The sequence below is a fragment of the Felis catus genome, chromosome E3 (genome assembly GCF_018350175.1).
Source record: "Felis catus isolate Fca126 chromosome E3, F.catus_Fca126_mat1.0, whole genome shotgun sequence".
In the NCBI taxonomy this organism is placed as follows: Eukaryota; Metazoa; Chordata; class Mammalia; order Carnivora; family Felidae; genus Felis; species Felis catus.
Genome location: NC_058383.1, coordinates 18811523 through 18827428, shown reverse-complemented (window position 1 = coordinate 18827428; position 15906 = coordinate 18811523). Strand labels below are relative to the sequence as shown.

Below are 15906 nucleotides of genomic sequence, written 5' to 3'. Positions count from 1 at the left end.
CTGATCTGGAGGAGACAGATATCCATACATATGTAAAATCGCACCTGTGAAAAGGCAAGCCACAGTTTGAAAGAGAATATTTGCAAAGCACGCATCTGACAAGGGACGTATATCTCGATATATAAACAACTCTTAAAACTAAAGAGAATAACACAGTTTTTTAAATGGGCAATAGATTTCTACAGACTTTCACAAGAGATACATGAATGGCCAACAAGTATATGACATTGTTAGTCATTATGGAAAATACAAATTAAGACCACAATATCACTATGTGAGAATAGCTTTAAAAAAAAAGAAAAATTGATCACACCAAGTACTGGAAATGATACGGAGCAACTAAGACCCTCACACGGTACTTGTAGGAATGCAAATAGTACAGCTACTTTAGAAAACCGGCAGTTTCCTTCAAAATTAAACACACATTTGCCCATTACTCCACTCCTAGGTGATCATCGGAGATGATCACCTAGGAGAATTGAAAACATGCCGCTACAAAACACCCTGTATGCAAATATACATAAGAAGCATTACTGGGGCCCCTGGGTGGCTCAGTCGGTTGAGCGTCTGTCTCTTGATTTTGGCTTGGGTCACCATCTTGTGGTTGTGGGATGGAGCCCCACGTTGGGCTCCGCGCCGGGTATGGAGCCTGCTGAGGATTCTCTCTCTCTCCCTCTCTCTCTCTGCCCCTCCCCCCACCTCAAAATTAATAAACATTTTTTTTAAAGAATCATTATTCATAATAGCCTCCAGAATGAAAAAGCCCCGAGTGTCCACCAACAGGTGACATTCATACAATGGGGTCAGGGGAGGGGATTATGCAAATGGCCTGAGGAACCATTTCCGGGCCGCGTACATCTACTAAGACTCATGAACTTTTACAGTTCAAGTGAGTGAATGGTTAGGCATGTAAATTAAACTCTAATAAAGTTAAAAATTATTTTAATTTTTTTTTTACATTCATTTATTTTTGATAGAGACACAGCACAAGAGGGGGAGGGGCAGAGAGAGAAGGAGACACAGAATCCAAAGCAGGTTCCAGGCTCCAAGCTGTCAGCACACAGCCCGATGCGGGGCTCGAACTCACAAGCCGCGAGATCATGACCTGAGCTGAAGCTCAACCGACGGAGCCACCCAGACGCCCCTAAAAATTATTTTTAAAAAAGCCCGTGATCCAAATACAGTACCACTGGACATTAATGAAAATAAAACTTTTTGGTTACAAAGGCAAATATCTTTATGCTAATTGTTTTTGCCAAATGGAAAAAAAACATTGTGCTCATCTCTGGGCTCAGGCTTTTTCAATCTGATGGATTTCTGGAATAAAATTACTTTTAGGTCAGATAAATAAATCTGTCTGTACAGGTCTATTGGTTTAAACTGGAGCCCAACTTTTTGCTCTACCTGATTTGGAAACTGGTCTGGAAAATATATGTGGAATTTCTTGGGAAAAAAAAAGTTCACCTATGACAAGTGCCACAAAAAAATGACATCTGGGGGCCCCTGGGTGGCTCAGTCAGTTAAGCGTCTGACTCTTGGTTTCGGCTCAGGTCATGATCTCACAGTTTGTCGGTTCAAGCCCTGCGTTGGGCTCCAAGCTGACAGCACGGAGTCTGCTTGGGATTCTCTCTCTCCCTCTCTCTCTTCCCCTCTCCTCAAATAAATAAATAAGTAAACTAAATGAAATAAAATAAAATAAAATAAAATAAAATAAAATAAAATAAAATAAAATAAAATAAAATAAAATAAAATAAAATAAAATAAAATAACAAAGACAGGTGTATGAGTATGACAAGGACTTGATAACAGGGGCATTTGACCTGGTCAGAGAGGTTGAGAGTCTTGCTGAGGAAGTGATCCTTGAGCTCAGATATGGGGGGCGTGGCAAACACTGACTTCCTAAGAGGGGAGAAAAAACAGTTCCAGGCAGTCGAAAGCTTGTGCAAAGGCCACAGAAGGAAGCATAATGGACACCAGAATCTGAAAGGAGGGCAGCATGGAGGAGGGTGCGGGGAGGGAGGCCGGCCAGGGAGCAGGCAGGGGCCAGGCTGGGCCTGGGGCCTAGGACACGTTAAGCATTTCCTTCATTTTAAAATTGGATTTGCATTTAAGATCCTTCTGGCTACACTGTACTTGGGTTGGAGGGGGCCAAAGGGGCGGCAGAACTTGTCAGGCGGCTGCAGCAGGAGACCGGGCTGCAGGCCTCGGTGGGATGGAGGGACGTGAGTCGCTCTTAGCCACCTAGGGCAGCTGTGGGTGACGGAGAGGATATGGGGGTTAAGAGGTGTCCAGAGTGACACGGGTTTCTGGCTCATGCGATGAGGAAGTTGTTCATTCAACAAACATTTGTCAGGTAACTACTAGGCATCAGACACCAAGCTAGGGATGTTTGAGAAGAACAAGATAGGGTATTTATTTTCAAGGAGCTTACAGTCTAGCACCGGAGAAAGAGATCGATGGGCAGGAAGAGTCCGCTGAGCCAGACTCCTGTTCCGAACTGAGGTGGGGACACACAGAGGACATGGCCAGTCCCATGGCGGTGGGGGGGGGGGGGCTTCTGGAAGGAAAAGCAGGGGTGGGGAGATGGGAGGCTGTGAGGCTATAGAAAAAAAAAAAGCAAAACAGCATCCTGCTACCCCAAGTGTGGCCAGCACGGCCACAACCCCTAGGAGCTCGTTAGAACGGCAACATCTCCGGCCGCAGCCCAGAACTGCTGACGCCACGTGTTTCCACAAGCTCACAAGCTCACTTGTGTGCAGGTTCCAGCTTGGGCAGCACGGGTCTTGTCGTAGATCAGGCCCACCTGGCCTTCCATCTGGCTCTGCGCCCGGTGGCTGTGAGGTTTGGGGCGGGTTCACTAATCTGTGCTTCTGTTCTGGAGAATGGGAATAATACCACCACCTACCTCCTAGGTGCTCTTTGGATGAATGAGGTCATGAAAAGTACCAAGCTTCGCACGTGACACCGAGTAAGGGCCTACTACAATTTTGAAGGTGTTTTTTAAAAAAATTTGTTAACGTTTATTCATTTTCGAGAGAGATAGAGCGTGAGCAGGGGAGGGGCAGAGAGACAGAGAGACAGAAATCCGAAGCAGGCTGCAGGCTCTGAGCTGTCAGAGCCCTGAGCTGTCAGGGCTCGAACTCATGAGCCGAAGTCGGGTGCCTAACTGACTAAGCCACCCAGGCACCCCAGTTTTGAAGGTTTTTCATCAGGAGAGTGTTGTGTTTTTTTTTGTTTTTTGTTTTTTTTAATGTTTATTTTTGAGAGAGAGACAGAGCATGAACTGGGGAGGGACAGAGAGAGAGGGAGACACAGAATCCGAAGTAGGCTCCAGGCTCGGAGCTGTCGGCACAGAGCCCAATGCGGAGCCTGAACTCATGAACTGCAAGGTCGTGCCCTGAGCCGAAGTCAGAAGCTTAACCTACTGAGCAACCAAGGCACCCCTGTTTGTTGGCTTTGTTTTTGGTTTTTTTCGGGAGAGTTCAGAAAGACCACCTGACGGGCCACCTGGCTGGCTCAGTGGGAAGAGCATGGGACTCTTGATATTGGGGTTGTAAGTTCAAGCCTCACATTGGGTGCAGAGATCACTTAAAATCTTTAAAAAAAAAAAAAAAAAAAGAAAAAAAAAGAAAAGAAAATAGGGGTGCCAGTTTGGCTCAGTTGGTGGAGGGTGTGACTCTTGATCTCTGGATTGTGAGTTAGAGACCCATGTTGGGTGTAAGAGATTCCTTAAAAATAAAATCCTTAAGGGACACCTAGGTGGCTGACTGGTTAGGTGTCTGACTTCGGCTCAGGTCATGATCTTAAGGTCTGTGGGTTCGAGCCCCATATTGGGCTCTGTGCTGAAAGCTCAGAATCTGGAGCCTGCTTTAGATTCTGTGTCTCCCTCTCTCTGCTTCTCCCCAGCTTACTCTCTCTCTCTCTCTCTCTCTAATAATAAATAAACTTTTAAAAATTATTTTAAAAAATAATAAATAAAATCCATAAAAATAAATAACATTTTAAAATAAAATAAAATGACCACCTGAGAAGTGATCAATCCCTTTGATCAAAAGGATGAATAACCTCTCAACATAGAAGAAATGCAAATTCTTTTAAAATAAGTAGTCTTTCCCATCTCCTCCCCAGATTCAGGGCTGGGGAAGAAGAAACCGGAATCTTCTAGCACTTGCTAACGGATTTATAAAGAGGTCCAGTCACCGTGGTCAGCAACCTGGCACTGCTTAAGAGAGACCAGGCGGGAGGATACACGTTCAGTGACCGGTGATTCTACTCCTGGAGAGAAACCTGAGAAAAATCTCAGCCAGGGACCCCAACAGGCTCACTACAATGTTGCAATGGCAACATCCTGGGGCTGGAACTGGGCTGGGTTACCAGAGACAGAAGTCCTCAAATAGCAGTGATTTAGGCAGGACGGAAGTAGCTCCCCCTCCCAGGACAGCCCCGAGGTCAGCAGTGGAGGACCGGTAGGACGCTGCAGAGAGGCTGGGGCCCGGGCTCCGTCTCTCTGTGTCCTGTGCCACCTGCACGGCTTCTTTCCCCAAGGTCGCCTCTTGTCCGCAGGGCTGTTCTACGTCCAGCAGCAGGAAGACAGCGAAGGAGAGGGGCTCCTGCCGCCGTCTTTGGGAAATGCTCTGCGAGGTGCGCCCCTCTCCCCCTTACACCCACCAGCCTGAACTGGCAGCTGGCTACAACGGAGGCTGGCTGTCCTCCCTCTGAAGTCTCCGTGCTTTGCTAAAAACCGGGGTCTCTGTTACCCTGGAAGGAGTAACAATGGATGCAAGGTGACAACTAATGGACTGTCACAGGGGCTGTAGTGGGGGGTCCTGGGGGGGGGCGGGGGGGTTTACAAAGACAGAAACCCTCAAGGAGACGCAAGGTGAATGTACTCCCGTTTATTTTGTTAAGGCCGAATACACAATTTTAACGTGTCCAAACGTATTAATGGACAAAATGAGATCTGAAAAAAGTGAGTTATGCCATATCGTGGATTATCTCAATGTTATAGAGGCTTCTATTTTTCTCACATTATAAGGTCAAAGGAATGCCGCATTCCAACAAAAGAAGTTTTTAGAAGGTGACATACTTTTGTCAGAATGATACCACGTATCAGTGGCAAATTAATGGCTTTATTAGTAGACAGCGCTGAGAAGTCTGGCTCATTCTGTGGTGAAAATAAAACCTGGATCTCATAGGCGAAGTTGAATGCAAATCGTTTAAAAGTAATATTCAATATTCAGCCCGGAATCAGCCGATGCGAACAAATGTTCGCCCACACAGAACAGAGGCCAGCCGACGTGCATCGCGGGGTGTGATGGCCGGACCTCGGCCCTACTTAGTGGCCGAAACGTGCAAGGGCAAACTAAGGGGCCAAGAGCAGAAAATGTAAAATATCTAAACGACTTTTAAATAAGAAATCAAAAAGCAACAAATGATACGACAAAATAGTTCACGCACGTAACATCCAAACTGAGAATTTCTGTTCGGTGAAGGACACCCCTAAAGAATGAAGCGCGAGCGCCGGTCCTCGAGCCGTCGGCAGCGGTCACGGCAGCGCACAGAAAGGGAGCCCGAAAGGCTGCGGGGCACGTGCGAAGAAATTCCCGGAAGTGCCGGTGAGCGGATGGATGTGCGTCGAAACGCGGCACCACTTTCCTCCCCACGGGCTGGCAAAAGTTGGAAAGCAGGGCAGTAACAAGAGCTGGTGAGGATGAGGAGAAACGGGGACCTTCCAGGGGGAGGCTCCGTGGCCGTTCGTGAGAAAAATTTGGTAGAACCACAGGGAAATGAACCCGTCCGCCCCGTAATCCCATCCTGGGGGCTTATGTTGGAGAACCTGCCACGCAAGCGCGGAAGGAGACCCATGAACGTATAAGATGCGGCCGAGGCCCCCTGAGGAACACCAACGAGCCCTTCGAGCGATGAATCCCACGTAGAATAAGCACCACGTATTGAGTGAGGAAGAGAGCTACAGCACGGCGCTACCGCACGTGGCAAAAGTGTATTCAACACACACATCAGTGCGTCTTAGGAGGATGCGTTTGTATTCAAAGACGCGCGATCCGCACACTCGAATGGGTGCTTAGGCTGGCATGAGCAGGGAAGAGACAGCCGTAAAACCAGAGAAGCCTTTCGTGGACTAGCATCGGGAGATCCAAACAAAAAGAGCTCGAGGTGTTCAGTTTTGTCTTAAACAACGTGTGTGCCTCAGGAAGGTGCCTATAAAGGGTCCTGGGGTGAGGAAGACATCCAAAGCTGAGGATCCACTAGACCCTGTCTGCCTGGGCTTAAGTGAGCGCGTGTGGGGCCTGGACCATTTATCTTCCTGCAGGCCGGGGAACCACACTCGTGTAGGTGCCTCAAACTTTACCTGCTAGCCCCCTGGGGCCACTGCTGGTCCCAGCTCCCAGACATCCCAGGCCTGGAATCCACACCCACCCCTCGTTTATTCCCACTCGCTCTAAATAGGAGCACTTGCATAAAAACATTTGCATAAAAACATTTCCAGGAAGGAAAGGGGCTCGGTGGGAGTGAGGGATACCTTCCCCGTGTCCTGGGGGGCTGCGAACGCAGCATACCCAGTGGGCGGAGCCACAGTCCACCCAGGACGGCAAGAACCACACAACTAACCAAGTAACTAACGGCTTGAAACCAGGGTCAACGGGAGAGGGGGTCAAAGTTCGCTGCTAGATTTTGCTTCAGCTTAAAGATAAGCCCATACAGGGCCAAAAGGGGCAGCTGTCCTCCCCCAAGTCCAGGCGGCACGTCAAAACAGGGCGCGGGGTTTCAGCCCCAGACCTCGATGAGGTCCCCAGATTCCATGCCCAGATCAGCGGGCAGCTCCTTGCCTGAAAGCTTTGTCCCATCAAAGAAGAAGGAGAGCTTGTGGCCTGAGAGTCCCATGGCCTCCTCGTAGCGGGACATGAGGGTCTTGAGAGGAGAATCCTGGACAGAGAAGAAAAAAATGGATGTAAGAATTCGAAAAGATGGGGTGGAGGGGAGGGGAGGGGGTGCCTGGACGGCTCAGTCAATAGAACATGTGACGCTTGCTCAAGGGGTTGAGCCTCATGTTGGGTGTAGAGGTGACTTAAAAATAAAATCTTTAGGGGCGCCTGGGTGGCGCAGTCGGTTAAGCGTCCGACTTCAGCCAGGTCACGATCTCGCGGTCCGGGAGTTTGAGCCCCGCATCAGGCTCTGGGCTGATGGCTCGGAGCCTGGAGCCTGTTTCCGATTCTGTGTCTCCCTCTCTCTCTGCCCCTCCTCCGTTCATGCTCTGTCTCTCTCTGTCCCAAAATAAATATAAAAAACGTTGAAAAAAAAAATAAAAATAAATAAAAAATAAAAAAATAAAAATAAAATCTTTAACGGGTTGCCTGGGTGGCTCAGTCGGATGAGCGTCTGACTTCGGCTTGGGTCACAGTCTCACGGTTTGTGAGTTCGAGCCCCACATTAGGTTCTGTGCTGACAGCTTGGAGCCTGGAGCCTGCTTTGGATTCTGTGTCTCCCGCTCTGCCTCTTCTGCTCATGCTCTGTCTCTCGCTCGCTCTCTCCCTCAAAAATAAATAAGCATTAAAAAAACAAAAAACCTCACAATTAATAAAAAATTAATAAACATTACAAATTTTTAATTTAAAAAAATCTGAAGAAAAAAAGAATTTGAAAAGAGGGGCTGAGAACTCATAGAGATGGACAGAGGACTCAGGACAGAGAGGACAAGGGGACAAATCAAGTCAGAACCCACGGAGGGGAAGGCGAGTGGACAGAGAAGCTAGCACAGCCCGGTCCCTCTCTAGGGGACCGGGCCACAGAGGCTAAGGCTTAGGCTGCAGGCTCCGGGTCCGGTGGGTTCTGCAAGCCCCAAGCTCCTCACCTACCAATGGGGGCGTCTGTTGCAGTGAAGAAGACAGCCCAGATCCTAGAGTGAGGATGGCCCGAGCTGCAGGCCAGGCTCTCCCACTCGGCTCACGTGTGACCTTGGGCAAGGGCCCTGGTAAGTGTGAATGTGACCATTTCCCATTTCCAGATGGGAAACAGGGCCTTTGCGGATGTAATCAGGTGAAGTCAAGGGCACACTCGCTGAGGGTGGGTACCAGCGTCTGGCATCCTTGCAAGAAAACACACAGGCAGAGACACACAGGGAGGACACCCCGCGACGACAGAGGCAGACACTGAGGGAGGGGGCGGGCGCAGCTGCAGGCCAAGGAGTGCCCAGGACCGGCGGCTGCCTCCAGGAGTCAGGAAGAAGCAAGAAGCGTTTCTGCCCGGAGCCTCAGAGCACGGCCCCTGCTGAGCACTCAGCTTCGACTCCTGGCCTCTAGGACCGTGTGAGAATACGGTGGTTTTAAGCCACCCGGTTTGTGGCGTTTTGCTACAGCAGCCCCAGGAACAGACACTGCAAATTATCCCGCCTCTCTAGGCCCGTGTCCCTATGTGTTAAATGAGGGCAGCGACAGGGGTTTCCATGCAATGTCACCGTGAAGTTCACCAACACCCTGACTGGGAAGTTAATTATCTCTAGCGTGGGGACTGTCACTCAGAAGCCTGGCGCTGTTGTTCTGTTTCATTGGTTACCGTCCAAGGGTCCTTTCCATTTTAAGCAGGAGTCGGGAGACTAGAGCAGAGGTTCCCAGCACGAGGGGGAGCCAAGCTGAACAGTGGGCTCTCCCCACTCTCTAGGAACCCAAACTGCTCGGGACTCGGGGGGAGCCACCCGCTGGTAACCGACCAGAGAGACACGGTCGGCAGAGGAAAGGGTGAGGGGCCCGGACAGCCATCTCTCCCACTCACCGGAGACAGCGAGACTTCCAGCATCTGGTGTTTCTCCTTGCCCTGCACCCGCAGCTGGAGCAGGCGGGACATCTCTGAGGTCTCCGGAGAACTTGCTAGCACCACGCAGTCTGTGGGAGGCAGGATCGGGAAGCCAGGCTTAAGGGGGGGGACCGGAAGCAGGGCCCCCTCTGGGCCTTTTCCTCTATCCCCTCCCTGTGGCCAAAGCCTCCTCAAGGCTCCACCTCCCTGCCTTCCTCTCACCAATGATGTCAGCCACTCCAAGCTTTAGGGTCCTGGGAGTGGCAGTAGGGGACAGCTCTGTCTCTCCGAAGAGCAAAAGGATCCTGCTTGGGGACACCCCGAGATGGGTGGCCATGTGGTCCACCACACTCTGTAGGGGCTCCGACTGGCGAGGGGACAAGAAGCAAAGGAGGCCACCTCCTGACGTGCCCCGTCCCCCCCTCCCCCACCACGTTTCTGGCCTTTGCTACCCGCTGAGCTCCTCAGCTGGGAGTCCCATAGATTTACCTGGCAAAGTACAGAATAAAGTCACGTCCATATGGGGTTCGGGGAGGTAACACAAAGAAATGAAGCAGCTGTGGGAAAAGGGCAGGGGTGGGGAATGCGGCAAACTGGATCTCATACGCCCCCTCTAACAGGCCAGCTGTCCCCAGCTCTGGCTGATGGGTGCCGTGTGGGAGCATAGGCCAGTGCAACTACTCCTTCCTATTTAAGAGAAGCCAGGCAACTGGTCCTTGGGATGAAATCACTCATTGAGGTGGGTGGCAACGAACACACGTCTGAAAAGCATTCTGCGTCCACGAGACAAAAAAAGTAAGACGCGCTGTCGATAAAAGCCATGAGCTGCGTGTTCGCAAGGCCTGGCTTCGCTGCTTGCCTGACACGTCGCTGCTGCTCAATAAATGGTTATTTCTGTTGTCACTCTTGTTTTGGAATTGGGCTCATCCCTACAAAAATAGTCGTTTCCACCAGGAAGCTGGGGGAGCTCAGAGTGAACGGGTGACATCTGTGACTAACACAGTTTAAAAGCAGGCACCACGGGCGCCTGGGTGGCCCAGTCGATTGGGCGGCCGACTTCGGCTCAGGTCATGATCTCGCAGTCCGTGAGTTCAAGCCCCGCGTCGGGCTCTGTGCTGACAGCTCAGAGCCTGGAGCCTGTTTCAGATTCTGTGTCTCCCTCTCTCTGACCCTCCCCTGTTCATGCTCTGTCTTTCTCTGTCTCAAAAATAAATAAACGTTAAAAAAAAATTAAAAAAAAAAAAAGCAGGCACCAAGGGGCAGCACGGGGTCCGAGGGAAGGAACGGAGGAGGGGGCTACCAAGCAAAGCTTCTCAGGAGGCTTAAGTGGAGCCTTGAAGGGTGGGTGGGAAGTTTGCTGGAGAAGAGAGAGTGAGGGAAAGACAATGGAGACAAAGGGAAGAGCGAACCCAAGACGTGGGGGGGGGGGGGGGGGGGGGGGCGGGGAACCTGGAAGGGCACTGGCTGGATGGGGAAAGCAAGACACGGTCCCTTCTGCCCTGACACCACACTCGCCCACAGGCAGCTCCGGGGATCCCTCTCCCACGGCCCTTCAGGCACTTACCATCCTCATGGGCAACCTGATCACATCAGCCCGGCACCTGATTTTCAGTGGGAAGAGCCGGGGGCTCGATGGAAGGGTGGGACCCTCCACTAGGACCACCTCATCCTCTTGGTTCTGGTGATCTTGGCCCTGGCACTGCTTGGGACTCAGGCAGGAACGGAGATCTTGCAGGCGTTTGTTCACCTCCCTGGGGTGCAGGAAGGACGGTGGGTCAGCCAGGGCGGGCCACCCACCAAACCGCCCCTCTCTACCCCGGCGAGCCCCCTGCCCTTGGTACCTTAACTTCTGGAGTGCCCGAGTATGCTTCCTGCTTTTGGTTCTCGGAGGAGGCGGAGACAAAGGAGAGGTGTCTTGAAACCTACAAAGAGAAGCGAGGGCTGGGACGGAGGAAGAGGAAGGGACCCCAGTCCCATGTGTCTCCTCCTGAGCTACCAAGGAGGTAGCTCTTTGGTCCTGGGCACCAACATGGGGAAGTGGATTATCAAGAGGGAACACCTTCCAGTGACATCATCCTGTGGACACGGGGAGGTAAAGTCAGAGAAAACCTGAGCCATCATTTGTATACCCACGGGACCCAAATATTAGCAAGGAAAATGCCTTAATTTTTAAGGTAAATTGCTTTCCTTGGGGCGCCTGGGTGGCTCAGTTGGCTAAGCGTGTGACTTCGACTCAGGTCACGATCTCCCAGTTCGTGAGTTCGAGCCCCCCATAGGGCTGTCCGCTGTCGGCACAGAGCCCACTTCGGATCTTCTGTTCCCCTCTCTCTCTCTGCCCCTCCCCTACTTAAAATAAGTAAATAAACTTTAAAAAAAATGTTTACGGGGCGCCTGGGTGGCGCAGTCGGTTAAGCGTCCGACTTCAGCCAGGTCACGATCTCGCGGTCCGTGAGTTCGAGCCCCGCGTCAGGCTCTGGGCTGATGGCTCAGAGCCTGGAGCCTGTTTCCGGTTCTGTGTCTCCCTCTCTCTCTGCCCCTCCCCCGTTCATGCTCTGTCTCTCTGTCCCAAAAATAAATAAACGTTGAAAAAAAAAAAATGTTTACAAAAAAACAACTTCATTCCTCCCTGAGCCTCAAGACTCCCTCCATCCCTTCTCCTTACCCTTTCAGGAGCCACCCAAGGATCCTGCCCACCTCAGCCCACGCCTCCGGCTCCCCTTCTGCTCCTGGGGTCCCAGTGCCCCAGCCTCACTCACAGAAACGCCTCCTTTGTCTTCTCTTCTGCATCTCTACTCCTCAGCTTCTTCTTCCAGGGCGAATCTGGAAACGGGGCATCTTCAGCAAGCGGACTGCTACAATCTGCCATATCGGCCTCTGGGAACAAAGGAGGACAAGTGGAAGGGGTAGGCTAAGAGAGGGCAGCGAGAGGCCAAGGAGAGGCAAGTCAGGGGCTTCACAAGGTCCCGAGAAAGCTGGAGACTGAGGGGTCCCAAGAAACACACACACACACACACACACACACACACACACAATTATGCTGGGAAAGTGCTCAAGGGGCAGGAGTCATAGGGAAATGCCTGGTGCAGAGAAAACTATGAGCGGAGGTGGCTGAACCTCATGCTAAGGCACGAGCCGGCACGGAAGTGGGGACGATCGGAAGGTGGGCCACTCCAACTAAGTTATGATTAACTTAATCTCCTTTTTTGATCACACGCCGCCCACATATAAAATACGCACGATCTAGGAAATATGTTATTTACTTAATACACACGTGTTCCTTATGACACATGCACATACTACCGTGTATGTGACAGAACAAACTTCAAACCAGATGTTGGCAAAGGATGATTTTTTTTTTTAATTGTTCCTCTTATTTTCTTCCTGTACTGGATTGGATGGGCATAGACAGACCACGTAGGTATGGGGCAGGAGGCGGCATGGCACAGGGAGGTACGGAGCAGTATAGGCCCTCTGAGCCCAAGTTTCTCAAATTTCTTCCATGTGAGCATGATTACCACATTTTGTCATATCTCTGTAATACTTAGTATCTTTTTTTACTCACTCAATTTAACTACAACTCCTTATAACAGGAAACTAGAGGTTTATTCTAGAACACAGAAGCTCTTTTTTCATTTGTTTGCCATTAACCAAAGATCATCATTAACCATATAAATAAACCCTGCAAAAACAAAGCAGTGATAATACATCCTAGATCGGTGGTTCTCGACCAGAGGCAATTTGGCCTCCCAAGGGATATGTGGCAATGTCTCGAGACAATTTTTGTTGTCATGATGAGGAGGCGGAGGGAGTCGGAGTGTGTGACGCTGGCCCCTGGTGGGTAGAGGTCACAATGCTGCTACACATCCTACAATGCACAGGACAGGTCCCCACAAAGAATTACTCAGTGCAAATGTCAGTAAGGTCAAGGCTGAGCAACTCTGTCCTCGATAACTGTGGCAGCCGGTAGACACATGAGATTCTGCATTTCTGCCAAGCTCCCGGGAGACGCCTGGCGCACCTGGGCCTACATTTGAAGCAGCAAGGACAGAGGTACCTTTGCACGACTACGTTCCAGGTACCGTCCTAACCATACATGTAGCCCAAGAGAGAGCTCCTTATGTATACTCTCTAATTAATTCTCACCCAAATCCTCTGGCGTAGGACCACTATTACCCCTAGTTTTCTGGTGACGAAACAAGGTCGCACAGCTACTAAAAGGTAGAGCTGAGATTCAAACCCAGGCCAGCTGGTTCCTAAGTCAGCTGTTGATCACCCTACCATACTTGCTCCCGGTAGAGAAGGCCTGGCCCAAGGTCTGCATTTGCCCACTGGATCCCTTCCTCATTAAACTTGACTCCTATTCACTGCCTTTGGGTGGTTCGCAAAACATCACATCACTGAGGGAGGACCAGTTCTGATAAGATTCAAAGAACACCATGCTGGCTCCAGAGTGTTCCCAAGGAACTTGTTGCAGATGTACCAAGATGTTACAGATTCTCAACCCCTCCTCCTCCCCTGCCCCCAGGAACACAGAATCAGAATCTCTGGAGATGGCCTAGAAATCTGGAGATTAGCACACTCTTGTGCCTATCAGGCTGGGGGAAGGGCAGTTTGACAGCCCTTTCTGTGCCTCCTGGTGAACACTCATCTCATTTCAGGACAGAAGCTTTTGTCTGGCTAGGTTGAAGGAGTCATGCCTTTCCCTTGAGCCTCAGGAAAAAGATGAACCGCAGGAGCGCCTGGGAATTTCTGGCGTCCGTGGGTGGCTCAGTCGGTTAAGCGGCCGACTTCGGCTCAGGTCATGATCTCACGTTCTGTGAGTTCGAGCCCCGCGTCGGGCTCTGTGTTGACAGCTCGGAGCCTGGAGCCTGCTTCGGAGTCTGTGTCTCCCTCTCTCTCTGCCCCTCCCCTGCTCACGCTCTCTCTCCCTCTTAAAAATAAACAAACATTAAAAAGAATAATAATCAACCGCAGAGATGTAAACTCCAGGAAGCTTCCTCAGAGAGGCCAGCACTGGGCTCCTCTCTGGAAGTCTGCCCCTACCTTCCTCAGCTTCTGGAGGACAGAGTTTCAGGAGGGACAGGTGATCTGGGATGAGATGAAGGCTGCTTTTCACCTGTAAAGACAAAAGTGAATCAGTCCCAAGTCCTCCCTCTACTGAAAGGGAAACAGGATGACTCATCCCGTCCTCCAGCTCTCAAGTCCAAGTCCTCTCTGGGCGAGTTAGGAGCCCAGCTTCCACAAGATCCAAATTAGAGTACCCTTACCGCTACAAGCCCTTTCCCTAAGGCATTAGTTTTTCTTTTACGCCCTTACTAGGTTGCCAGCCATCCTGCTACCTTGGAATCCTGGGGAATCCCAGCTTCCTAGCTCACCCTCCCACCAGGGGACCCAGCTTCCTGGAGTCCCCAGTCTTCTCTGAACTTCCATGACCCCAGCTTCCTGGATCCTTTAGCAATGGGCCCCAACCTCAAAACCCAACATGCCCCAAATCCCAGCCCCAGGTCCTGCCAGCCCCTCTCAGAGGCATAAGGGATCCCGGCCCCTTAGCCTCTCTCTGCTTCTGACACTCCAGCTCCCGGGAATCCCAAACTCCTAACACACTCCAAACCTCTTCACCTCTCCAAACTGCAGAAACCTCAGGAACCCTGCATCTCTCTGCTTCCAAGGCCCCAACTCCCGCGTCCGTTTAGTCCCCCAAGACCAATCCCAGAAGCCTAATCTGAGCAGTCCCTAGACCCAGCCCTTCTGCGTTAGCCCTCCCGGGGACCGCGCTGCACCTTCCCGGAGTACACCGGAACAACCGGTGCCTCCCCCGGATCCAGCAGCAGCCGCCGCCGCCGCCTGACCGGGGCCCGCGGGGCTCCGGCGGGCGGTGCGTCCGCCCCTTCGCTGTCACTGTCGCTGTCGTCCCGGGGGGCAGCCGGCACTGGGGGCTCCGGGTGAGGGACTTCGACCGAGTCCGCAGCGCTGCGCGTTGTTGCGACCTCCAGGATATCTTCGTCGCTGTCGCTGACCAAGTCCACAAACACCGAGTCCAGGGTGGGCCGGCCTGGAGACCGAGGGACGCGAGGACGCCGGCCCCGGCCGCCCCGGGACCCGCGAGCCCCTCGGCCGACACCGCCGCCCCGGGATCGGCGGCCCCGTTTCCTCACCGGCTCCGCCATGGCACACACCAGCCGACCACAGTCCACCGCCTCTAGACGCCTCGCCCGGCCCCCTTCAGCGACCTGCGCTCCTCATTGGGTAAACCGTCTGCTAGTCAACACCTCTCCCTGCCCACACCCCTTGGCTCCTCCTCCCCGCCTTCTCATTGGTCGCTACATCCGCCCACCATGCATCCACCACTGAAACCAAGGCGCCAAAGATTCCAATCAGCCTCGGCGCAATCAGCGTGGCTTTCGATTCGTTCCGGCTCGCCCATTGGTCGTCTGCCTCTCTTCCTGACCAGCCCACTCCAGGCCCGCCCATTAAATCGACGCGTGTTCCTGGTTGGTGAGCGAGCGGGGCATCCTGGGAATTGTAGTCCTCAAGCCCTCCGACTACAAAGTGAAGGAAGACGGCCTCCGAATTTTTAGAAACCGCGGAATCAAGCTTTAGTCCTCTCCATTATCGCCGTTATCGTTTCCCGCAACTACGTTGTGGGCTAATTCCACTCATCGCCACCCGACACACGCGCCCCTGCTCCGTGCAGAACCCACCCGGTACACACCCCGGCCCAGCACTTCAACGCCACTCAACTCTGAACCACCTCCCACATCACACATAATCACACATACCCTCCCTCACACCCGACTGCCCCCACAGACGGGCTTCACGCGCAGTGTTAACACAACACACGCCCTCGCGCAACACCCGCCCACAGCACACACCTAAGCACAACACGCCTCGAAAACAACACCTGGTGGGACAAATCCAAGTGAAAAATGAGAGGCTTGATTCTCCCTGTTGAAAAGAAGGGGTGTGACTTCCCTCTCTCCCACGTTTGTTTCAGAATTTCTTTCATCGTCCTTTTAAAATGATTGTAAATCTCTATTGTGGCTAAATAAGCCTCTTGCAAGTCTCAAAACTCAGGACTCCCGGGGGCTGAAAGCCATC

The 15906-nt window shown here is 51.9% G+C and overlaps 1 protein-coding gene across 2 annotated transcripts; it reads right to left on the bottom strand.

Moving 5' to 3' along the window:
• Nucleotides 1-4879: 4879 nt before the first annotated feature.
• NFATC2IP (nuclear factor of activated T cells 2 interacting protein) lies at nucleotides 4880-15040 on the bottom strand. Of its 2 annotated transcripts, XM_045047695.1 has the most exons (9): nucleotides 14589-15040; nucleotides 13852-13924; nucleotides 11565-11682; nucleotides 10650-10730; nucleotides 10373-10559; nucleotides 9031-9175; nucleotides 8788-8897; nucleotides 6849-6945; nucleotides 4880-5666 (listed from the first exon to the last, which is right to left on the bottom strand). In XM_045047695.1, the coding sequence occupies exons 1-9, from the start codon at nucleotides 14973-14975 to the stop codon at nucleotides 5500-5502; spliced, it is 1365 nt and encodes a 454-aa protein (XP_044903630.1). In that variant the 5' UTR covers nucleotides 14976-15040; the 3' UTR covers nucleotides 4880-5499. The 2 variants fall into 2 exon arrangements, with proteins under 2 accessions (XP_044903630.1, XP_023102277.2); XM_023246509.2 differs by lacking the exon at nucleotides 4880-5666 and having other exon boundaries at nucleotides 6026-6945; nucleotides 14589-15034.
• Between the last annotated feature and the right edge of the window lie 866 nt (nucleotides 15041-15906).

Coding starts and splice junctions, on each gene's coding strand:
- NFATC2IP (XM_045047695.1), bottom strand. CDS start 14,975: ATGGCGGAGCCGGTGAGGAAACGGGGCCGCCGATCCCGGGGCGGCGGT. Junction 11,683..13,851: donor TCCTCCAGAAGCTGAGGAAG/GTAGGGGCAGAC, acceptor CTTTGTTCCCAG/AGGCCGATATGGCAGATTGT. Junction 8,898..9,030: donor TGGAGTGGCTGACATCATTG/GTGAGAGGAAGG, acceptor TGCCTCCCACAG/ACTGCGTGGTGCTAGCAAGT.